Raw genomic sequence first — 25,726 nt, forward strand, 5'->3', positions numbered from 1 at the left:
AATGGTTTTATAAAAATAGTCAAAGAAATAGGAAGCATACGTGTGAATTTTTCAGGTAGGCTGAGAAATAGTTTCAAAGTCAGTAAGACGTGGGGTCCATCAGTCACTAGGAGCTGACTGTGTGTTTTTGATGAAGGGATATACATTGAAAATGCTGGAAAAACTATTCAAATACTGGTTTATCTAGGCAGTGTGATTTCAGGGTCTACAGTTCACAGAAGTTCTACAGTGAGCACATTTCTTCTAAAGGGTACTACTTTAGATGCAGAGAATGACTGCAAAGGCCCGGGACACCCAGATTCCACAAAAGCATTCTTAAAGGCACGTCCAGGCACCGTGCAGGGCTGAACCGGGCTCACCACCCGCATAGTCTGCGCGTCACGCACGTCCCACACGCTCCGCGCATCACGCAGGCCCCGCCCACACGCCCCGCGCGTCACGCACGACCAGCTCGGTCCGCCCTCAAGTAGTCCACGTCCTGCCCGCTTGCGCTGCCCGCCTTCTTCCCATTGCGGGCGTTTGGTGACATTGAATGTACCCGCGGTGTCACCGCCTGAGAGGCGCTGTCGGGTCAGCGGAGTAGGCGGCCATGGGGAGCTTGCGTAGCCTGCGCCAGGCGGCGGGTGAGACGCGGGCCGGACTGGGGGAGGTTGGGAAGCCAGTTTGGCTGCTGGAGATTGAGGAATCCTGCAGCTTCCCCAGGTCTGGTAGTTGCTCGGTTTCATCATGCAGTCCCAAGTTGCTCGGAGTCATACCCCAAGGAAGGGAGATAGCAAAGGCTGAGCGAGCAACTGCTAAGCAGGTAGTCCGGGTTGGCCCAATTGACCGTCGCGCCTGGCCCTCTATCCACCCAGCTCCCACCAACTTAATGAGCTCTTGCTCCCCAATCCTTATCGACCCCCCATCCCCAGTGTCCTCTGAGCTTAGTTCTTAATGCACCTGCCATTCCTAGAACTCCCCCGTTGCCTGATTGATAAAGCTTTTCCACTTCTAACCATCTCAAAGAGTTTGTCCCTGCTCTTAGAGAAAACTTTGAGTCTAGGGTTTCCTACCCACTTAGTGTCTGATTAGGAAAGGGATTTAAGGTCTTACAGAATAATAGTAATTATTTTCCTAAAATGGGGAATACATTTCTTTTAAACAATTCTACAATTAAGTGTTTTGAATTTTTTGGAGGAAAGTGTTATGTAGAATCTGCAATTTATTTTTCTAGTAGGCATTTGTGTAATGAGTATTTGGAGTCAGAGCTTGATTTCTTCTTGGGGAACCAGCAGAGCCTTTGCTTATTAGGGGCGGAGAAATCAGAATGTTTGCTACTTCACTCTTTTCTAGGCACCTGGGCAAATCATTTTTGGTCACCTTTATGAGCTTTGGTAAGGTGTAATGACAGGTCTTTTCTTCCTTTGTAGCAAATTATTAAAAAGTTGTTTATTTCAAATTTTAAAGGACGAATCGCCCCAATCTTGCCTATTGAAATAATGTAAATGTACATTGCAAATGTAAGTGAAGTAATATAAAAAAAAGTTATCTTTTCTATCCTTATTTTGTGTTCCAATGGAGAATGGACTGGAAAACGTCTCAAACTGAAGAATATTATTTACTTCCCTTTAAAATAAACATTCCCTCCACTAAAAGAGATTGATTTCATTGATTTGTTCAGCTTTGTTGAACTTATTTACCTAATCTTTTGTGTACATCCTTTTGACCTGTTAGCTGTTACAAGGTAAGTGAAAGAATCATTGCTCTCTAAAAAGCTAAAATAGACTGAGTGAAAGGGACTTTGACTACATAGGAACTAAGACCCTAAGGTTTTAAGTAGTTTATCTTCCTGCCTTGAGAATATATTTGTGCATTATAAAGATTCCAAAGCCTCTCTGCAGACTTTTGATATTTAAGAACCTACTATTGTGCACTCAATCAAAACAAAATTCCTTGAGCAATTTAAGAACAATTTATTTTATTCCAGATAGATCCACTAAGAATGTTATATGAAGAACTCTTTCCAAAGGACTTTCTTTGAATGTCTGATGTTTTGTGAGCAACTCTAAGCAATCTGCCCTTTCACCCACTTGTGTCCATTTTATAGCTGAATACTTTGACATACATTATTTTACTTGATTGATTTCTTAAATTACCCTTCTTAGATAAGTCTCATCATCCATTCTCCACTGTACAAGTGAATAAACATAGGTCAGATGGTTAAATGACTTGTTCAAGATCATTTAGCCATAAAATGTTAGAGTCAGGAGATGAGTAAGTGCCTTCTCATTCAAGAAGTTGTGCTCCTTGTTTCATTCAAGATGCTTATTCAGGATATGTGTGTACTGTATATGTGTTTGTCATGGTTAATTGAGTCTCTTTGATGTGAAATGGAAGAGCCGTGAAATGCAGATTTACTTGTGAAATGGAAGCACACATTTATGTGCAAATGGATTTTCAAGTAGGAAGACTGATTTATCAGGCAACCTTAACCAAAGGAATGGCAGATCAAATAGAAACCTAATCTAGGTATGCTTCACTTATCCAGGATATTATATGGAATAAGATACTGTAGGTGAGTGAAATTTCAAATAGCCAAAGCTTAATCCTTTAAACGATGGACCTTTTTTTAATTGTTTCTGTTGGAAATCTTTGCTGTACTTTCTTAGCAAACAGAATATAAGTTTTTATGAGCATGAATTTGTTTATCATTTTGCAGATGTAGCTGGAGATCTAGGTCAGAGTTGTTAACTTGTGGTTCTTGGACCCCTTCACAGATGAGCAGTCCTGTGAACCTCTGAAATTATATTCATATTTTTATGTTTTGGGAAGAGAGGATCCGTAGCTTACATCCATTCCTTAGAGCAATCTGTGCTCTTTAAGTTAAAAGGCACTGATAAAATGATTTGGAACAAAATGTCTACTGACCCATACTCCTGTGGATTCCATGAGGGTAAAGACTAAATTGCTTTTACTAAATCCTTAGCCGTTATCAGTGTCCAGCTCACAGACAGGCAGTAGATATTCTTTGGAATAATTATTATTTTTTTAAGATTTTATTTATTTATGAGAGAGAGAGAGAGAGAGCGAGCACGAGCAGGAGGAGGGGCAAAGGGAGAAGCAGACTCTGCTGAGCAGGGAGCCCAAAGCAGGGCTCGATCCCAGGACTTGGGGATCATGACCTGAGTCAAAGACAGACGCTCAACTGACCGAGCCACCCAGGCACCCCTCTTTGTAATAATTATTTTTAATTATTTTAAATAATTATAATTTTAAAAAAATTAACTTAAAATTATTATTTTTAATAACAGTTATTACTTTCTGCAGAATAATTATTAGGTCAAAGGAATGGAATGGTTTTACAAGAATGTTTCTTCATACCTTCAGAAAAATTTTGTTGTCCTGAACTTGGCTGACGTATCAACAGATTTTAAAATGATTTTATTACTGTCGTTATTATACCAATACAGTGGACCATGGACAGCATCCTTGTCAGTTTAACTGACATTCCACAGCATTAGAATCAAGAGATAACCTAGGAGTCATACAGTCTAGCACCCTAATTTTATAGGTGAGGAGACTTAAGGCCTCAGGGGGGAATTGACGTGGCCTCAGTAGAGTCATACAGGTACAGAGCTGGGACATCGCCAATATCTCCTGACTCCCATTATGATTTTAGTTCCCCTACATTCTGCTCCTTCATTGTCCTTTCTGTTTGTTCTTGCTAACCAACCCTAAAAAACGTTTCTACTGCTTTTTGGCTTTGCTTATCACTCCTTCCAGGTCTTGTCAACAGGTTTTTAATGAGCACACACTGCGTGCCCTGTACAGTATGAAAGCTCTAAAGTGGGTGGACTCCCACTCTTTCTAGGGCTGGAGTTTGTTGCAATGAACGAATATTCCTATATAATATAGGCCTGTGTATTTTTGTGAACCACTTGAATTTGGGCAAAAAAGGAAGCCTTCCAGCAGAAGTCATTAAAGAAACATTTTTGGAAAATTAACATGGTGCTGCACACAACATGAATAGCTACAACCTGTGAAGCTATTACAGAAATCCATGTGTGAGGTGATGATGGAAATGCCAAAAAAGGAATATATCTAGGAAGTGTTTTGAAGAAATAAGTGTGGCTCTGTGAAACAGGGTGATTTAAGGAAGACTGAAGTTTTTGAGTGTGGAGGACTGAAGGAGTGGTGCCCTGTTGTCTGAAATAAGAAAGGCAAGAAGGTATACTGCTGTGGCAGAGAGGGTCGTGCATTATTGAGTGGTAGGTGGCATTGAGTTATAGGTGAATGTGGGACCTCTCAGTAAAAGACCAGGGGATAAAGGAGGGAGTCCTCCCTGAAGCAGACGAATGTGGGATGGAGGCAAAGATTGAATCTTGGAGGCCTGACATAGTGTAAGTAATAGGAAGTGGCAAAGAGGACATTAAAGATGGACATCATAGAGGCCAGAGATGAAGGGAGAGAATGGGGCAGTATAATGTTAGGAGAGACAGAAGCCTTGCAGAAGGCTGAGATCAGTAGTCAAATGGCTTCAAAGATGGGAAGAGTAGAATCAGATGAACTAATGATGAGATTCTAAAAAACATAGTCATGGGACTAGAAAGAGATCACTAATGTTAGAGCAATTTTAGTAAAATGAGTGGGGGCAGAAACATTATAGTAAAATGTGTGAGTAGTGAGGCCAAGGTAGTAAGTTAAATACGTGCCACTTATGCAGTCATTTGAACTACAAAAGGAAGGAGATTAGTATTTTATTTATAGGAACTGTTGAGAACAAGTGATTGTTTTGTCAACGATAGCGTACCTTCAGTGCCACTGTGGTATAATGAGACAAAAATTCTCATCAACAACAGGTCGAAGTGTAAATCAGTTCTGCCTTTCTGGAAAACAGTTGTTCTATTCTTAAAAAGGTTCATATTTTCTAACCCTGTGCTACCAGGATTTTACATAAGAAAATAATCAGAAATGCCATAAAGATTTATGTAGAAAACTCTTCATTTGTAATAGTGAAATTGGGAAACATCCAGTCAAGGGAATGATTGAAGTCAGGTTATATCCATATGTTGGATGTTACATTGCCATCAAAAGTATTTTCTAATTAATATCTTGGAAAAGTATTTCGACATAAGCAAGATGTAGTATTATTTGATCATGAAAAATGTGTATGTTATATATAAGCATAGGAAAAAGTCTGGGAAAGATATACCAAGCTGTTATCCCTGGATGATGTGATTATGGGTGTTTTTATTTTTCTTCATACTTTTCTTTAAGCTTCCAAATTTTCTTAATGAGCAGGTGTTACTTTTATAATTTAAAGTTTATTTTTTTAAGGGCAGGGAGACATTTGGCAGGAAAGGGGCCGAGGGAAGGATCTAGAGGTGGTAAGATAAGTTTGGTACAACATTCCTTGATAAGAGGGATCACAGTTGGAACAGTTCACTAGTTTAGAGTGAAAGAAGGCCTAGTGTTCTTACAAGCCGGCAGGGAGGGATGAGAAAACAGATGGAGAAGTAGGGAATCAGTTTCTGTCAGAAAGTAGATTTAGGTCAACAGCTAAGGCCAAGAGATTTTCAAATAATTACTATTGGGAATGGACTGGAATGTTGATGGGAGGGGAAAAAATCACCAAGAAATGGCCCCATCTCACTAAAAGTTTGGCCACCAGATACATAGATTTGCAAGACTTTTTCCAGAGTTTCCTCCCCACTTAAAAACTGGCCAGGTTCCAAAGGTTTATTTATAAGTCCATTTTTTGAACTCTAAAAATTTTTTCCCATAGAAGCTATGTTACAAATGGTGATTAGGGTTCTAGCCAGCCCACAAAAGTTCCTAATGTCAATCTCTCTTTTCATTTTTCCTCCCTCTTATTTTTCACATCTGTTGGGTCTTCTCCATTAGGACCTATAGCTGTCTTATTTCCTTTACACAGCCCACTTGAACTACAGTGTTGTGACACCACCTAAAAGGAGGTTTCCATATTTATGTCTTGCTACTCCTGTTCCCCTTATCTCTACTCGTCCCTCACCCCTAGCCCGTCCTGCATTCTGCACTCAGATTTACTTTATGAAATCACCATTGTTAATGTTTTTTTCCTGCTTAAAACTCTGCCTGTTTCCCAAATCCTTTTGGGAGTTTGACAGACAAAAGGACTCTCCCTATGGGGGAAGCATGGATAGGCACAGTACCCAGAGCTAGTGTCTTAACTTAAATTCCAAGCCCTAGAACATCAGCATGGACTTCATTAAGAAGGCAGTTAGGTTTGTGAGTGATGGAAACCTGGCAGGCAGATTTGGAAATCTTTGTTGTATATAAGAGCTGGGCAAGTCAGAGTTTGAAGCCAAAAATTCCATCCTTTTCAGAATAATTGCAGATGAGGTATCAAGCCTGATCGTAGAAAAACCTCAGAGTAAGTTCATATCTCAGTTCATTTGTTTGTTTTGTTGTGGGCAACCTTTAGAGTAGCCCAGCTTTGCTTATAATGTGGAAACTAAATCAGTGGTTCTGTAATTTAAATGAGTTCTGAGTCAGAATAAGATCTCTAACTTCTCTAAGTGAGATAATTACCCTTAGTCATTCTTCCTTCTAGGTCTACTGAGCAGCTATAAACATTTGACATACAATTTCATCATAATTATCAAATATAATATTGATTAAAGGTTGTATGTATATGAGCTTTGCAGTTGTCAGGATAAGCATACATTTAGCTTTGTTCTCCTGAGACTTAAAATTGATTTGATTCTCAAAACAAACTTTGAATGTTCCTTCCTCAGACTTGCCCTTTCTTATCACAGCAAACATTTTAGGACTAGCAATATCCTATTTGATTTCTAGGAGGATTAAATGGGCATTTGTGGGCTAACATGAGAACCACCTATGTATTTAGATTAAAAAATCTTTCCATAGGACATGAAAAGGGAACACTGTTGCCCCAGAAACAAGCTGCTTCTCCCAGCCGGGGTCATGGTAGCTTCCAGCCTTCTGGAGCACTAGGAAAAGAGAAAGTGGTTGGGCAAACAGTCTCATAGCAGTGCAGTAGGATCAGCCTGGTGGGCTCTGGTCATTCATCGTGAGGTAGTCAGACAGTGGTCTTTTACCCATGAGGGGTAGTCAGCTGCTGTGGAGGATGGAAGAGGGATGTGAAATATAGCCTTGTCCAAAGGGGAAGAGGCGGTAAGGCAACTACAGAACAGTTCACAGCGCATGTCATTAAGTACTGAGTAGTGTATGAGTCTGCGTACTCGTAAAATCCGAAAGTTGGGCATCCAACTCTACAGAGATTCCAAACTTTCAATGTAATGAGTTGTATATTATTGATATGTAGAAGTTAGAAATAAAGCAGAGCTTCTTTTCAGTAAATTAGTTGTGGGAAAGAGGGATTTTGAACTCTGCCAGAGACCAGTATTAAGCTCTGGGGGTGCCCTGGTCACCCACATAACCTGCGATTCTCAAACATGGTGGCACATTAGAATCACTTAGAGAATTTTAAAAAATATTTATGCCAGAGACCTGCTCCCAGACCCTGGGATTTAATTGGATGGCATTGTGTACTTTCTTAGGCTACTTTGGTGATTCTTGTATGCAAAATTTGAAATTCACTTTTCTAGAACATGGCTTCTTAAACTTTACTATGCATAAGCATCCCTTAGAGGGCTTATTAAAACATTCTTCTAGGCCACACTCCAGGAGATTCTGAAGGTTTGGGGTGGGGTCTGAGAATCTGTATTTCTATGAAGCTCCCAGCTGAGGCTGAGTAAATAGTACTGTTCTAGACTTCAGAATGTGTGGTATTGGTTTCCATGTGTCTGGCGCATAGTAAGTACTCATTAACTGTTGAATGAATGTGAATATCTATTTGCTTCTTGAAATTTAATGTTCATATGAATCATTTGGATATATCATTAAAGGGCTTTTGCAGTTGTCAGGATAAGCGTACCTTTAGCTTTGTTCTCCTGAGACTTATAATTGATCTGATTCTCAAAACAAAAATAAAAATGCAGACTCAGATTCTGTAGGTCTGGGGTGGGAGCCAAGAATCTGCATTTCTAACAAGCTCCCAGGCAATGTCATGTCAACCACATTTGAGAATAGCAAGGTATGACAGGATACCTACCAACATGTATAATTTTCTCATCTCATTTCCACCAGTGTACATTAGTCAGATGACCTTCGTTTTTAGTCTGCCCTGAATTGAGCACATTTCCTACTCTACCCCATTCCTTGTTTCATTCCAAACGCATATTGGAGTGCAAGTGAGTGAGACTGACATTTTTATAGAGATAACATCAAATTCTTGCTAATTTTAAAAAGAATAAATACCAAGTAAATATAAATTATTTATAAAACACGTCTAAAGTAAAAACAAGATATCCAAGTACTCATGTTTTTAAAAATATTTTTATTTTGGAATAATTTTAATTTACAGAAAAGTTGCAAAGATAGTACAAGAATTCTGTACCTCTCACCTAGTTGCCCCTAATGTTAACATCTTGTGTAACTATAGTATATTTGTCAGAACTAAAAAATTGGTATATTACTGTCAACTAAAGGACAGACTTTATTCGGGTCTCACCAGTTATTGTACTGATGTCCCATTTTCTGTTCCAGGATACCACATCGCATTTATTGTCATGTTTCTTTAGCCTCTTCTGATCTGTAACAGTTTCACATTCTTTGATTTTCATGATCTTGATAGTTTTGAAGAATAGAAGTCAGATATTTTGTAGAATGTCTCTCAATTTGGGTTTGTTTGATGCTTTCTCATGATGAGACTAGGGTTATGGGTTTAAGGACAGAATAACTAGCACAGAGGTCAAGTGTCCTTCCGACGGTACACGATATCCACATGATTTATGACTGGTAATTTTAACCTTGGTCAGTTTGTTTCTTCCTTGTAAAGTTACTGTTTTTCTCTTCCCATACTCTGTTCTTTGGAAACAAGTCACTAAGTCCAACTCACACTTTCCCACAAGGGGAAAGGAATCCAGGAGGGAAGAGTATCTACATATATTTGGGATTTTTCCCAAAAGGGGAGATTTGTCCCTTCTCCCTCGTTTATTTATTCAGTTATTATTTATGCCAATATGGATTCGTATATTTTGTACCTTAAGTTATAATCTATTCCTACATTATTAGGTTGCTAAAATTATTCCAGGTTAGGCCATTTCAGATCAGCTCCTATGCCCCTTTGCATGCCCCTATCCAAAAACCTCCTCGTGTTTTCTGAATACTTCCTCTCTGGCACTATAAGGTGTTCTAGACTCATCTTGTACTCTGTCTGCGTCCGCCTAGAATCAGCCATTTTTCTCCAAGGAGCCCTAGTTCCTTCTATTAGATTATGGTATTTAGAAATCAAGATCTGGGCGCTGAGTGTGCCTGTTCTTACTGAGGTGTCACTGATTCCAGGCCCTCCCACTGGGTAGAGCTAGGACATACATGTATGTATACCAACCCGTGTGTACACACATCCTTAGGATTATGTCTCTATCATCTCTCCATACACATACATACATACAAATAACATATAACATATAAATGAATACATGTTTATTTATATACATTAATAAACAGCTTTGTAAAGCTGTTGATTCAGAATTCTCTGACTGATCAGCACCGCATTCATTCTAGCTAGCCACATACCCTTGCTTTTAGAACTTCTTTCTCTGGCCTTTCATTATCTAGCACTTACTTACTAATTTGTTCAATCCTAGTATACTTGTAAAGTCATTTCAGGACTGTTAAGCCATGCTCCTGTAAGAAATAAATTTGCCAACTAGAGTACAGTGTTTATGTACAGTTCCTTTTGTCTTTAGTCTTACAGTTTCCAGTCAAAAGGATGTTTTCCAAAGTTACTTAGGTCAGCTTCTTTTTCCCCACCTTGAAGTTTGTGAAGTAGATCATGTTATACATTTCTAATATAGTTTGATACATTTGTCATAGTCTGCATTCCATTCTGGGATTCTCCCAACATCCTGCTTGGTATTTTAAAATTTGCATCTATTAACGCTGTTTGTGATGGGTGGTTTTATGAGTTTTGACAAATGCCATGATCTTATTTTTAAGCAAATCATTAGCAGCCTTCATAGTTAGCAACATACTTAACAACACACTTGGCAACTGATCTTCACACGGGTTATAAAACTAAATTAGGTCATCTAAAAGCATCTCTCCCACAGCATTCATTGAACCTTCATTTATCATGTCTAAGGTTGCACCACTGATGACTCTCTTCAGGAGTCTCTTGAAAGATTCTGAGAAAAAAGGCATCTCCACCTCTCTGCACTGTCCATCATGAGGTTGGAAAGGCTTTTTATAGAGAGGAGAGGACAACAAGGCAAAAGCCAGTACTTGAACCAGCCTCATCCCAGCTGACCCACTACAACCTCCAGCTACTAGTAAAACCTCTAACGTACTGGTTTTCAAATTGTGAGCCCCAAGAACAACAGTAGTAGCCTCACCTGCGAAATTGTTAGAAATGAGAATTCTCAGGCTCCACCCATACTCACTGAACCCAAACCTCGGAACTGGGCTCCAGTAATCTATTACAAGTCCTCTGGGTGATTCTGAAGCACACTGAAGTTTGAGAACCTCTACTCTAGGTTAACTAGCCATTGATCAGTCACATCCTTAGAGGCAGCAGTGAGGATTCATCTTGACTTCCTGATAAGGCCCGGGGGATCCAGAACTGGTCAGCCAGGGGCAGCCTGCAAGTGCAGCCAGAGGGTTAAAGGGCTGTTTTTCTTTTGGTTTGTATGTTTGTTTTTAATTGTGATTCACCAGAGGATGGAAAATTTCTGGCTTGGATGTCTGTAGGGCAATATATGTTATCTCTTTGAGACAGAAAAGGAAGTCTTAATGATACTAAAACTTTTATAAGCTTTTACTTTTTTGTTATTGCAAAATAACTGAAATCACTTCAAGTGCTTCACAATTTTCTTTAGTGATTTCAGTTTTAAAATTTTTTTTACATTGTTATTTCTAATATGTATAATATATTTGCATGTTTTAATTAACATTTATACTTTAGGGAGGTAACAATTATTGGCATCCAGTATGAAGTTGTAGTAAGAAAAAAGCTGGGAGATATTTTCTGACTTAGGTAAACTTCTCATGCTTTCAAGTCCCTAATTTCACCTCCACCCCAGATACTTCAATGACTTCAAATCTTACTCCCCTTACTCTGTTCCAACCACACTGGCCTCCTCTTTGTGGTTCCTAGAACCACAGTTCTTTTGCACTTAACAGTTGTTTCTGTTTGGAATATCCTGCCACCAGATATCTGCATAGCTAGCTCTCTCACTTGCTTTGAAAGTGGCATTCTCAAAGAGAACTCACCCTGCTAGTCTACCTAAAATCTCACACACATACCCTATTCCGAGCACACAAACACTTCACTTCATGTCATGTTCCCAGTGTTCATTTTTTCTCTTGGGGCATTTAGTATCTAACTATACATATGTGTGTGTATGCATGTATGTGTGCATATGTATATATACTTTCTCTCCAATAGAATGTAAGTTTTACTAGCATAGATTTTTATCTGTTTTGTATATTATCTAGAACAATGCCTGGCACATAGTAGGTACTCAGTTATTATTTGTTGAATGAGTATCTCTAAACATACATTTATGTGATGCATAATTAGGGATATATGATAGCATTTTTGCCTTATCATTATTACTCAAACTGAGCTGAGAGGCACCTTGTCTTCTGGTCTCCTAAAATGCCGCTGTTCTAATTAAGAGGGATGGGGAAGGGCTATACCTAAGGTAATAGTTATTGATCCTTTTTTGCTTCTTGCGGACCTTGTAGCTCACTGCCAGTTAACCTTGTTCCTTGCTGTCTCTAGTGCCTGCAGGAAGGGAATGGGTCAGGCTGGTGTGAGATGGGACCTTGTAGGTAGGTCATAGTAAATAAGGGGTTCTCTGGGGAAGATGAGAAAGTCCTGGAGATGGATGGTACTGATGGTGATACAACAGTGTGAATACACTTAATGCCACAGAACTGTACACATAAAAATGGTCAGTTTTATGTATATTTTACCACAATTAAAAAAAAAAAAACCAAACACAGTGGTTCTAAAAGTGTAGTTTCAAATCGTTAGTTGCAGCTTCACCTGGGAACTTGTTAGAAATGCAGATTCCCAGCCTCCACCCCAGACCTGTTGATTCTGAAACTAGCGGTAGAAGTCCCCAGTGCTTTGTGTTAGCAAGCCACTCAGGTGTTTCTGGCACACACTGATGTTTGAGAATCACAGCATTACAGAATTTGGTTCTAATCCCAAGAGCTGTGAAAAACTGTTGTAAAGTTTTATAGAGTATCTTCATGCCCTGGTAACTGCAGAAAATTATCTTGGTGAGAAATTCTGACCACTTGAGGGGTAAAATTGAAAAGTGCCATGGAAATGTTTTGAAAATTACTGGTTTAAGTCATGCTTCAAAAAACAAACTTAAAATGTAGAGGGCCTGCTGTGTTTCAAGCATCTTGCCAAATGCTCTCACATTTGTTTTTCCACTTAACCCTCAAATCAGTCCTTGTGCAGTAAGTACTACATTATCCACATTTAAAATGAGGAAAGAAGCACAGATCCGATACTATAATTGATCTACTTTCCTCTGGTGCACACTTACTGCCACTAGGTGGCACTGGTGGGGTGGTTACCCAAACCTGGGCGAGGCCTTCTGGGATTACAGACTTAGAAAATGAAATAAATGTGGCCCCTTATGAAAGAAATCAAACGGCAAATAACCACAGTCTTTATATAAACAGGTTCCAATTTCCGGTATGTAAGAGGACCTCTGAAAATCCATTCCTATATAAAAGCAATGAGGGGCACCTAGGTGGCTCAGTTGCTTAAGCGTCCATCTTGATTTAGGCTTAGGTTGTGATCTCAGGGTTGTGGGATCAGAGTCCTACTTTGGCTCTGTGCTCATGTGGAGTCTGCTTGTCCCTCTCCCTCTGCTCCTTCCCCGCTCACTCTCTCTCTCTCAAATAAATAAAATCTTTTTTAAAAAATAAAAGCCATGAAAACACTGCCAAAAGTTCTAAAAATCAGTTTTTTCAGAAATAGAAAATAATCGAAGGCTTGTGACAATCTGAGTAGTATCTATCCAAGAAAAATGACTTAAACATGGTGGGAACAGCAAGCTTTATGATAGGTTTAACAGTTTTCTATCTCCTGTCAGCTTCACAGTAGCCTTGAAAATGAATAGCCTCTCAATGAAAACTTGAAGTTCTAACAGGCACTGAAGAAGGCAGAATGGATTTGGAGCTCCCTAAAATCCCCAGCCTCCAAGAATTGTTACAGTTAGCTTGTCTGGCACTTCCCTGGAAACGCCCACTCACTGGGCTTGCCTGTTTTTCCCCTGACTCAGCTAATTCAGTCGGAACAGCTTCTCCCCTACCCGCCCCAAAGCATGCTGCAACAGGCACACAAAGCCCTTTGGCAAAGGCTGGCAAACTTCTCGGTGAAAGGCATCGAAGGATGTCCCTGTCCAATGATTAGGTAACCACTAAGCTAGTACAACATGGATAGAATACAAGGGAATATAGATTAATGGAATAGAATTGAGAGTCCAGAAATAAACCCTCACATTTATGGTCAATTGATTTTCTGTATTGTGCCAAAACAATTCAACAGGGGGAAGAATTGTTTTTTCAACCAATGATGCTAGGAAAACTGGATATCCACCTGCAAAAGAATGGAGGTGGATCCTTTCCACACATAATATACCAATATTAGCTCAAAATTGATCAGACCTAAATGTTAAAACTAAAACAATAACATTCTTAGAAGATAACATAGAAATAAGCTTTTGTGACCTTGTATATGACACCAAAAGCTCAAGCAACAAAAGAAAAAAAATGGATAAGTTGGACCTCGTCAAGATTTGAAACATCTTTCTGGGATAATGAAAATCTTCTGGAATTAGAATGTAGTGATCAGTACACAACTTTGTGAATAAGCTAAAAACCACTGAATTGTACACTTTTTTTTTATACAGATTTATTTTTTTAAGATTTTATTTATTTGACAGAGATAGAGACAGCCAGCGAGAGAGGGAACACAAGCAGGGGGAGTGGGAGAGGAAGAAGCAGGCTCATAGCGGAGGAGCCTGATGTGGGGCTCGATCCCAGAACGCCGGGATCACGCCCTGAGCCAAAGGCAGACGCTTAACGACTGAGCCACCCAGGCGCCCCTGAATTGTACACTTTAAAAGGATGAATTTGGGGCACCTGGGTGGCTCAGTCGGTTAAGCATCCAACTTTTGATTTTGGCTTGGTTCATGATCTTAGGGTCACAAGGAGTCTGCTTTAGATTCTCTCTCTGCCTCTCCCTCTGTCCCTTTTCTCCCCTAAAATAAATAAATCTTTTTTTTTAATGAATTTTATGATATGGAGTTATGTATGTATCAATAAGTGTTATTTTAAAAATCTTTACACAAATATAAACATGCCCATATAAAGCCTATAGTAATATCTTTTAAATTGTTACATTTAAATTTTTTTAAAGATTTATTTATTTATTTATTTGACAGAGAGACAGCCAGCGAGAGAGGGAACACAAGCAGGGGGAGTGGGAGAAGAAGAAGCAGGCTCCCAGCGGAGCAGGGAGCCTGATGCAGGGCTCGATCCCAGGTCCCTGGGATCAGGCCCTGAGCTGAAGGCAGATGCTTAACAACTGAGCCACCCAGGCGCCCCTCATTTAAATTTTTTTAACAGCAAGAGAAAAAAAGTGAAGAAATCCTGTTTCTCACCAGCTTTGGGAAATACACCTCCAACCATATTTTACTCCTATTCCCTCTTTTGCCTCCCTTATTGCTCCAACAATAAAGCTCCAAAGATATCTAAGTTGGAGTTCGGAACTGCAGAGATACAGACCATTTATCTACTAACAAGTAGATTTTAAAAACTACATGAACTTTCCTGGGAGCTTTCACTCACATAGCTGTGAGAGCACATTCTTGCTGCATTCAAGGCAAGTCTTAGGCGTCCCTTTCTGGTGACACTGAGCATCAGGCAGTGCCAGGACACTAATCAGATTTATCACTGCTGCCTTTCCAGCTTTCTTTTCTGTTCGTTGTACTTCATGGTGCTTCCCTTTTGCCATGTTCTAGGACAGTAGGGCTCTGGTTCTGAATTTTATACCAGCTTTGGTCTCTCTTGTACCATGACTCCCAAACTCAGAATCACCCCCCCCCCTTTTCTCTTACCCTCATCAAAACTATTTCTGGCTGTCACTGCTTTGAATTCTGATTAATTATGACTGATTTAAAAATTTCATGCTAAGGCTGAAGATGAAAATGGCGAACTGAAACTTAGGTTTTTTTTTTAAACACTTATTTTTATTTTAGAAAGCAAGAGCAGGAGGGGCAGAGAGAGAGGAAGAGAGAATCTCAAGCAGGCTCCAAGCTGAGCGCAGATCCCAACGTAGGCCTCAATCTCATGACCCTGAGCCGAAACCAAGAGTTGGACACTTAACCGACTGCGCCCCCTAGGCACCCCCTGAAACTAAGTTCTTTTTTTTTTTTTTTTAATGTTTTTTTATTATGTTAGTCACCATACAGTACATCCCCGGTTTCCGATGTAAAGTTCGATGATTCATTAGTTGGTATAACACCCAGTGCACCATGCAATACGTGCCCTCCTTACTACCCATCACCAGTCTATCCCATTCCCCTGCCCCCCTCCCCTCTGAGGCCCTCAGTTTCTTAAGCATACATTTGTTTTAAGAATGAATGCCTTTCATAGTTTCGTTCACTGAGAAAGCACAGAAACAATGACAAACTCAGTAACAATGAGCCTTCCTAAGGCATCTCTAAAAATACTTCCTCTTTAAAGGAACCAGAGCACACTAAAGGAAGGTCTGATTCGAATCAGGAGCGAGAGGCATTCAAAATGGATTTGGAATATCACGTCAGAAAGTAAGGAAGCTATCAATGATCACTGAACACATGTTGAAAGTACTCAGGTGCCAACATAGAAGGGTCCCTAGTGACTAAAAATGGGACTGTTGGAGCATCAAAAGGAAAAATGACTGAAATGGGCTGGGGTACATGTTTTATAATGCAAGAGTTCCTTCTGTTGTTTTTTAAAAAGATTTATCCACTTATCTGAGAGAGAGAGAAAGAGCGTGCAAGCGGGGGGGGGGGGGGGGGGGGGGGGGGGGGGGGCGGGGCAGAGGGAGAGTCTTCAAGCAGACCCTCTGTGGAGTGTGGAGTCAGACATGGGGCTCAGTCCCACAACCCATGAGACCATGACATGAGCCAAAACCAAGAGTCTGACCTTCAAACGACTGAGCCACCCAGGCACCCCCCGCCCCCGCTTATGTTATTTTTTAAATTTTTTTTTAAGATTTTATTTATTTGACAGAGACACAGCAAGAGAGGGAACACAAACAGGGGGAGTGGGAGAGGAAGAAGCAGGCTTCTTGAGGAGCAGGGAGCCCAACGCGGGGCTCGATCCCAGGACCCTGGGATCATGACCTGAGCCGCAGGCAGACGCTTAACGACTGAGCCACCCATGCACCCCTGCTTGTATTATTTTTAAATAAAATATCACCTGTGGATGCTGCAAGGAAAGTGATTCATTAATTTGAAAACTGACAAATGGAAAGAGAACCAACCACTTATTCCACGTTTCTCGTGGACTTTTACCTTAGGATAATCAAATAGTTAATGTAGGCTAGGACCATTTTACAACCCATATTGAAACAACAGATCCAGGTAACATCATCAGTGTCTGCTGAAAACATCAACTGAAGGGTTGACGGAGGTCTTTATAAGGTATGAGTCAGACTGATGCAGTAGGATCAGTACAGGAGGGTACAGTAGGAAGCACACGATACCACCTATGGCATATTCCTGGTGAAACTTCTAACCTAAATCTGATGAAGCCTCAAAAATCTGTTTATATGAAAAAGAATTTAGAAGAACACATTAACACCAAGGGGATATCATCAGCAAAATCCCAAATGAGAGAAATTCTATAGAACTAATGACCTAGCTTCTTCAACAAATGACAAGAAAGGAGGGGGAGACCTATACAGGACACATCAACCATATTCGGTATGCACCTATTTAGAATAAACCAACTATTAAAAAAATTAAAGCCCGCTGAGGAAATTTATTATTCGATCATATGCTAATATCAAGAATATAATATTTTTTAATGAAGCTAATGGTATTCTGGATAATGATTTTGAAAAGTTGCTGTTTTGAGATGCATACTGAAGTATTTATAGATGAACTAATAAGATGTTTGGGATTTGCTTTAAAATAATTCAGTAGGGGGTCACCTGGTGGTTTAGTCAGTTGAGCATCCGGCTCTTGAATTTAGCTTAGTCATGAACTCAGGGTCGTGAAACTGAGTCCTGTATTGGGCTCTGCACTCAGCGCAGAGTCTGCTTGAGGATTCTCTCTCTTCCTCTCCCTCTGCCCCTCTCCCGACTCGCTCACTCTCTCTGTCTCTCTCAAAAATAAATCTTTAAAAATAAGTAAATAAAATAATTCAGTAGGGAGTCGGGGGTGAAACCATATTTATTGGCTTAATTGTCAACACTGGGTGGTGAGTACATGGAGATTTATAATACTGATCCCTATGTGTACTTAGAATTTAGGTTTTAAAAATTATATATATGCAATACAGTTTTATACATTTTTTAAATATATAGTTTAAAAATTTTACACAATTCATGACTACACCTAAAGTTGATTTCCAGTTGGAGAATTACAGCTTGGGTGGAAGAAGGCTTTCTAGAGCCCCTTGCTGGCCATTGCAGTCACCCAGAGTTCACCAGCGTAGTATTGGCAACTTTGGCATCTTGGTTTATCACTTGTGGGAGGTTCAAATTTTTACCTAAACTGCCCGGTGCTATAATATGCAGTATTTCCACCAGAACCATTGTTATGACAAGATACATGTGAGAAGTACTTCTATAAAACTTACAGCTGATAAAACGTTTATAGTATAAATTGCTAACTTATAATATAAACATGTATATTTTAAAACAGCACCAAGTATCCTATTTTAAATACATGTATCTTACATAGTAGTATATTCACTTTTTAAATGAGTTAATTTTTATAAATGAAATATATACTCTGTAGGCATTTTTTCATTTTGAGACATTATATTTTCTTTCTCTGAAACATTTTTCTGTCTTTTCTAGGAAGTTATTTTAGGTTATATGAAAGAGTTGCTTCCTCATCTCTAAGACCCACCAGAAACTCCAGTTTGAAGAGAATAAATGGATATTGCGCCAAACCACAAGAAAGTCCAAAAGCTCCACCCTGTAAGTTTTTATTCATTTTTCCAGTTATGGACTAAGCAGTTCTCAAAGAATGAAACAACTTGGAATCAAAAGAACCTAAATGACAGGTTGTACCAGGGGTTCCTACATCCTACCCTGTCTTGTAGTTCACGCCTCCCAAGTTGTACTTTCATTGGCTCACATGAAGCAATGCTTTGTTCTTTTTCCTCATCTGTCATTTTTATCTCTTGTTTCCAGGATTAGACTGGAGCTTTTTGTTGGAGAGTAGGGGCACCAAAGTAAATAGTGATCTAGAAATGGTCTTTAAGGAACCCCAAAGATGAACCAAATTAGAAAGTGATGTTTTAGGTACAATATAACTAGAGCTCTTTCTCTCTTCCATCTATTATACAGGTTAATATTCTAAAACCTTAACTTCTCCTTTGCTTCAAAGTGTACAGTGGTTCCCAAATCAGGTTTAAAAAGCTCAGTCTGGCATTCAGGGTCTTTTGTAATCTTATTTTACCTTATAACATTTTTCTTTTTCTACTGAAGTCAAGCTGCTTATTGTTCCCTTCTTAGTTCATCTTTACCTCTATATCTTTGTTTATGGTGTTCTTTCAACTTTCAATGGCTAGGAAATAATGCTTTTATTTATTTATTTATTTATTTTTAAGATTTTTTTATTTATTTATGTGACAGAGAGACAGCCAGCGAGAGAGGGAACACAGCAGGGGAGTGAGAGAGGAAGAAGCAGGCTCCCAGCGGAGGAGCCTGTTGTGGGGCTCGATCCCATAACGCCAGGATCACGCCCTGAGCCGAAGGCAGACGCTTTAACGACTGCGCTACCCAGGCGCCCCATAATGCTTTTATTTTACCTCAGTCCCCACAGAATTTTGGAACCTTGTTTGAGAAATGCAGGATCCTAAGAAATTCCATTCAAATAAAGCTTTAATTAGCTTGAGGTTTCTCAATGTTTCTGTTTCATGAACAGCTAAAAAGCACAAATAGCATTTTTTAATTGCTAAATTTGAGAGTCATAACCTCAAATAAAGTATCTTGTCTTGTTTTTCTCATAGACACTTACAGCCACAGAGTGCCATTACACAAACCTACACACTGGGAGAAGAAGATCCTGATATGGTCAGGTCGCTTCAAAAAGGAAGATGAAATCCCAGAGACTGTCTCGTGAGTGCTGAACATACGGGTTGTACGCAGCTTTTTTTTCTCACCGATCTATTTCAAAGGCAAAACAGTTCCTCTGAGTCTGACTATTTAAAAACTTTCAACCAAATTTCAGAATAGTTTTCACTTCTCTAAATGTTTCCTCTTTGGCAAGTACCTGCAATAAAAACAGTGCTGGAAAGTCTTGTATCTTATCACTAAGACGTTGTGTTGTGCCTGATGGAGAGCTGTCAGGTACTCTGAAGTCACCTGATTGATTTCCTCTCCTAGCTACAGAAATGTGACTAAGCAGTGATGTTCACTGTTTTTAACTTATTTGTAATCTGGGTATATCAGTTAGGTACCACTAACAATAATTAATTGTTATAGTCTATGAAATCCACTCAGGTATTCAACAAGAGGCATCAAAGTATTTAAGAGCAACATATTCTCTTTCTGGGATTCCAGAAAGCATGCTTCCTATCCCTATCACCAGCTTCCTTAAACCCAGCCCTGGCTGGGATCTTGGAACTTTCTCAGAGTCTGGGTGCATGCAGATTCCCCTAACCCAGGGTTTCTCAACCCCAGTGCTATCAACATTTTGGGCCGGATGATTCTTTGTTGGTGGGAGCTGCTGTGTACACGGTAGAATGTTTAGCAGCACACTTGCTCGGTCTCTTCATCCCCCAGATGTTAGTAACGCGCAGTGAAAAAGGTCTCCACACATTGCCAAATATCCCCTGGGGGGACAAAAGAAAAAAACCGTGGTTGAGAACCACTGCTCCAGCCTGATGTTAAAGACCCTGATCGGTTTGCATCTTGGCCAAGAGAGATTCTGAGAAGTAGGTGCCGTGTCCCCTGTGGGGCATCATCATCCTCTTCAGAGACAGGGACTTGGGACAAAGATCCTAGATGTTCCCTTCTGGTGAGAAACTATTCCTGGACCTACTGGCTTCTGGTTTCAAGGCATGATTTTAAACGGTCTGAGTTCATTCAGGGTATCTTTTCCCAGGAATAGAAGTGTTACTTGCTTTCTGTTTGCAACAGCTTTAACAGCCATTCTACTTCTGCCCGTCAAATTAAATAGCACATTATTTTCACTAAAATTATTTCAGCAGGAAAGTCTTGGTCCTTCTTAGCTAAAGTGACAGTGTACTCTCCTGGGAAATAAGAGCAAGCCAGAAATAACAATGATATTAAGTTCTTTTTTTTTTAAGATTTTATTTATTCATTTGAGAGAGAGAGAGATACAGAGAGAGAGAGCATGAGCAGGGGAAGAGGCAGAGGGAGAAGCAGGCTCCCCACTGAGCAAAGAGCACCATGGGGCTCAGTCCCAGGACCCTGAGATCATGACCTGAGCCAAAGGCAGGAGCTTAACCATCTGAGTCACCCAGGCACACCTGATATTTAGTTCTTGCCTGTGTCTTAATTTCTTCCTGAATATTCCAGCAGAAAACAAGCTGCTGCATACCAATGGCCCTAATAGGTGCTATATAGATTTTGCCATGGAACCTTCCTCAGTCTGTGTTGTGGGTGGTTCCAAGATCCCGCTCAAGTCCAAAGTACTACCTACTGAGTCACCCTAGAATGTTCTGCTCTGAGCCTGGGCAACTACCAGCCTGCTGGTAGTTCTGAACAGGCACTGCTTAACTTGCCCATTCTGATTGCTTCCTGTAGAATGGAGGGCAACCTCATGACCTTATTTAAATGCATTTTACATTTTTAATGTAAAATACTTTTAATATATAACGCTTTTTAAAAATTTGTTAACTATCTTTTAGAGAGAGAGCACATGCTGGCACAATAGCGGGGTGGGGGAGGGGCAGAGGGAGAGAGAATTCCAAGCAGGCTCCACGTTCAGCAAGGAGCCCGATGCGGGGCTCGATCCCACGACCCTAAATTCATGACCTGAGCCAAAATCGAGAGTTGGATGCTTAACCGAATGAGCCACCCAGGCACCCCAAAATATAAAATACTTCTAATGAAAAGTGAAATGTATTACTTTTCAGGAGTATCGGTAGCACTTTAGTTAGACATGCCAGTTCACATAAAATATTGCCAACATGGGTAGTTAGTTTGTCGTTGTTTGGCTCTCAGATGCTCTTAATAGAGCAATTCATTGTCCTTAGCAGGTGTCCCTGGTTCTCTCACCACCCTGTAGGCCCAGCTTCAGGGCCTGGAGAATCTGTTCACGTTGCTGCCTCACTGGGTCCCAGCTCTTACATCACGCCTATGCTTTCAGGCTTCTCCTACCACCTGAAATCCTTCCAAGCATTTTTAAAGTACTTTTTTCCTCCTGATTTCAAAAGTAATGTGTGTTAAAAATCTGGGGAAAAAGGAAGGAAAGAAGGAACGTAATACTTTCATCCCATCATCTAGAGATAGTCACTTCCTGTTTACACCCCTACTGAGTAGGCCAGTGTTCTCGCAAGGGTCCGTTTGGACTCTTCATGCCCTGCCCTGGGGATCTACTAGACTCACGTAACAGAACCACAACTCACTACCCACATACAGAATCACCAAGGTGGAGTGGCCTTCTCTTTAGACTCTCCCTTGGTAGGCCTCTTAGCTTTCACACGAGAATGGTAAACCAACCCTCAATTTTCTGTTAAGACACACGGGTCTGTATATACATCTTCTTCAGAACCCCAGGGAGAAACAACTCCTGTTTTCACTTTTAGCATTAGCTGCTAATGTGAAACTTGAAAGCCAAAATTGGGGTTAATAGCGAGCAGAGGTTAATATACCATAGCAAGCATAGGTTAATACACCGTGCCTTTTTTCCCCCTTTGCTCCTCGATCCACTTTCTGTCTTCAGGCTTTCTTCCCTTTTTCTTACTTTTAAGTTTGTGCTATTTTATTGGATTTTATTAATAAGTTTAAAGTGAGTTGTGAAAATGCCTCATGTTCCCCCAAATCCTACAAGATTTCCAGGCCCCGCATCTTTTTTTCTATTTGTGGTACCACTCCACTTCTGATTTGTGGTACACAGAGTTTTATTTCCTACTGGCAACTTCAGAAAGAGAACAATTAACTCTCTCTCATAATCTCACTGTGTTATTAGGTTTGAGATGCTTGATGCTGCGAAGAACAAGATCCGGGTAAAGGTCAGCTATGCCATGATAGCCCTGACAGTGGCAGGATGCATCTGGATGGTTATTGAGGGCAAGAAGGTGAGCACGGACTTCCTGTGTCTGTTCTCTACAAAGGATCTAAAGGAAATCAGGGGTTGACTCTCATATTTATTCTCTTGAGAAGAGGGGGCTCCTTTCTACATCAGAAATGGTAAGAAACAAAATGAGACACAGTAGGGACAAACCTGGGATATCATGCCTGAGGATAAACAGCAAATCCTAATTTTGGCAAGGTAAAGGACTAAATTAGTTTTGCATAAAGTAAAAAAAAAAAAAAGTGTTTAGTTATCACAGATGTCATAAATTATGTGAAACCAGAAAAATATCACTGGTGTATTTAATGACGACCCTGGCATGTCTGTAAAGCACTCTAGTACATGGGCATATTTATCCACACTCTAACTGCCTTAACCCTGGGGACTTGAAGCTTGGTCACACTGGGCCATATGTGTAAGGACAACAGCTCCTAAACAAGTACAAAGGCTTTCAAGTCCAGAAATCTTTGTCTTAACCTAGATCATTATTAATGGCTATCATTAAGTGAATACTCACGGTCTTCTAAGCACTTGGCTTTTCTTTCATTTGAGCCTCACAATAGCATGGCAAAATAGGTACTATTATTAGGAACTCATTTATAGATAAGGACACGTAGCTTAGAAAGCTCTGCTAAGTTGCCCAAGGTTACACATGTCCTAAATGGCAGAGCCACAGTTTAAACCTAGACCTAACTGAGGTGATAGTAAAATTGCTGCCACTTAATCAAGGGCTCATTATATAGCAGGCACTATTAAACTCATTTACTCACCACAGTATCCAAAGAACCTAAGCAGTAGCTTCTTTTATTATCCATACTTTATAATTAAAGAGGAACCTGAAGCTTAGAGATACTAAATCATTTTCCCAAAGTCCCATAGCTAATAAGTGGCAGGATAAAAATTTAGAGCCAAGTTTGCAAATTCCTAAACTCACATAATACTATCTTGTGATTAAAATATAGGTTTTTATATTTTATATTTTTATATTTTATATTTTAATATAAATATTTATATATATTTATATTTTATAGCACTAGTCAAACCCTTATTTTAATACCATGTCTAATTTTATATATCACAGCTTCCATGTGCAAAGAGATGTCTTACATCTATTATCAGATATTAAAAAGGTTCTTCTACCAACCCAGCAGTAACTGACTTCCCTTACCCAAGTTGGTGCAGAGTGAAAGGAAATGAACTTCTGGCTCTCTTCCGACTTTTGGAGTGGAAAATACTGACTATTTAGACTGACCTTATGGGAGCATGAAGGACAAGTGGGCAGGACTGGGTGAAATTCTTTTGACATCTCTGTTCTACCCCACTTCAGATTTTCTTCTGGCTTCCTCTTTGCCTTATGCTTAGTTCTCAGATTGAAACCTACAGAAGCATGTGGACAGGACATAGGGCTTCTAGAATTCCAAGGAGTCTGCATTGCTTTTGTATACTTGATTACACTAAGCTGAGTCTAAATACTCTAGAAACAAGTTACCACTTGGGATTTCTTCTAGCCTCATCTAAGGGTATACACCATGTACTTCAAGAGTTTCTCTCCTTTATATGGCAGAAAACCGTCTCATTTGTTTTACATGGAAATATCCATTTCTTACAAGTTGGCAAATGCTACTAGAATGGAGGACTTTAAGACTTAATGCTATTTAGAAGAGAGAAATTAGCCATTGTATGTTTTGTCCTCACCATCAACTTACCATTCCCATTCTCCTCTCCCTTCCCATACCTAATTCTTTACGTGTGAAATTACACAGATATAAGAAAATCCCACCTTATATATAGGGTGCTAGTTTCATTTATTTGATATAAAACTTCTGAAACTGGTCTGCTTATGTAAGCTTCACAGGCATGTAATAGGTCACATGGAGGGGAAACAAGGGAAGAGGATGGTTGCCTCTCCCCCACTGCTGTTTGCTGTCAAAGGATGGAGCAGTGGGATCGATACTGTTGAGAGTCATCAAGCACAGTATTTGGTAAAGTCTGGGGTCTCCAAAGCTGAATAGTTTTGGTAAAAGAGGAAGAAGGAGTTAGAAGGGTATGAAAGTATACAATGAGTTGGGGAAGGAGAAATGGTAGCAACAAAGAAAAGTGAAAGGAAAAAAAAAGGATAGAAATGGAAACAAAAACGCATTCAATACTAAAGAGAGGAAAAAGGGAAAAGATAAGGGAAGACATTATAAGGGAGAAGCTAGATTTAAAGAAACAGGCCAGAGAGAAAGAGAAGGTAGAGCGTGTGGCATTTCTCTCGTGCTTGACTGAATGGGCTACTGACTGTGAGTGTTAGAGGAAGCAGAAGGCACACGGAGGGGGCTTCTGTGCTCAGTGTGCCCACAGTAGACCATTGTGGGCCTGCAGTGCCCTAGTTAATCTGCTGACATCAGTGTAGGGTAATGATATCCTCCCCAAACCCGCATGATCACTTGTTCAAATTTGTTTCACTTTAGGCTGTCAAAAGAAACGAGTCTTTAACAAGCCTGAACTTAGAAAAAAAAGCTCGCCTGAGAGAAGAAGCAGCTATGAAGGCCAAAACAGAGTAGCAGAGGTATCCATGTTGGCTGGATTTTGAAATTGCAGGAATAATGTTGCAGCAATTAGCCTGTGTTAAAAAAAATACAGTATGAGGATCCATTTCATGAAAGTATGGTTTGCACAGACTTCTAATTTCCCCATTTCTGATACAGTGGGACAAATAAATTTCCTTAAAGAAATGACTTGTGTGTATTTTTGTGGCTTTGATCCAGATTAAATGCAGCATTTCAGCTTTTTGGAGAAAATGAATGAATGAAAAATGGGGCAACTTATTTAAACTTTAATATTAACTCTTCTGGAGAGATTCCGATACCATATCTTACTTAAATTTCCATTACCAAAGTGATTTTCTCTGCAGAAGCCAACATGGCTTCTAGTTCTGTATTTCTCTCTCTTATGTACTCATTTCTAGAGAGTTAAGGAAGGCCAGCTGAGTGCACAACCCAGGTGCATCTTGGAGAGCTAACCTCCCCAGATGCACTGGTGCTTCTGAGAGCCCTGTGAAGCAGCCCATCGAACACTGCCATCTTTGGGCACACTGACAGACGGAGGCTTGTCAGGGAGCAGTCTTGGAAGAGGTCCCTGTAAGGTGAGGAGAGTGGTCTGGCCACAAGTTTCTGAGC

The 25,726-nt window shown here is 40.0% G+C and overlaps 1 protein-coding gene across 1 annotated transcript; it reads left to right on the plus strand.

Moving 5' to 3' along the window:
• Nucleotides 1–448: 448 nt before the first annotated feature.
• FAM162A (family with sequence similarity 162 member A) lies at nt 449–25,285 on the plus strand. The gene is made up of 5 exons (XM_008708168.2): nt 449–623; nt 18,152–18,274; nt 19,312–19,420; nt 22,461–22,569; nt 25,019–25,285. The coding sequence occupies exons 1-5, from the start codon at nt 590–592 to the stop codon at nt 25,109–25,111; spliced, it is 468 nt and encodes a 155-aa protein (XP_008706390.1). The 5' UTR covers nt 449–589; the 3' UTR covers nt 25,112–25,285.
• Nucleotides 25,286–25,726: the final 441 nt, after the last annotated feature.

Source organism: Ursus maritimus, unplaced genomic scaffold, assembly GCF_017311325.1.
Source record: "Ursus maritimus isolate PB19 unplaced genomic scaffold, ASM1731132v1 scaffold_4, whole genome shotgun sequence".
Taxonomy (NCBI): domain Eukaryota; kingdom Metazoa; phylum Chordata; class Mammalia; order Carnivora; family Ursidae; genus Ursus; species Ursus maritimus.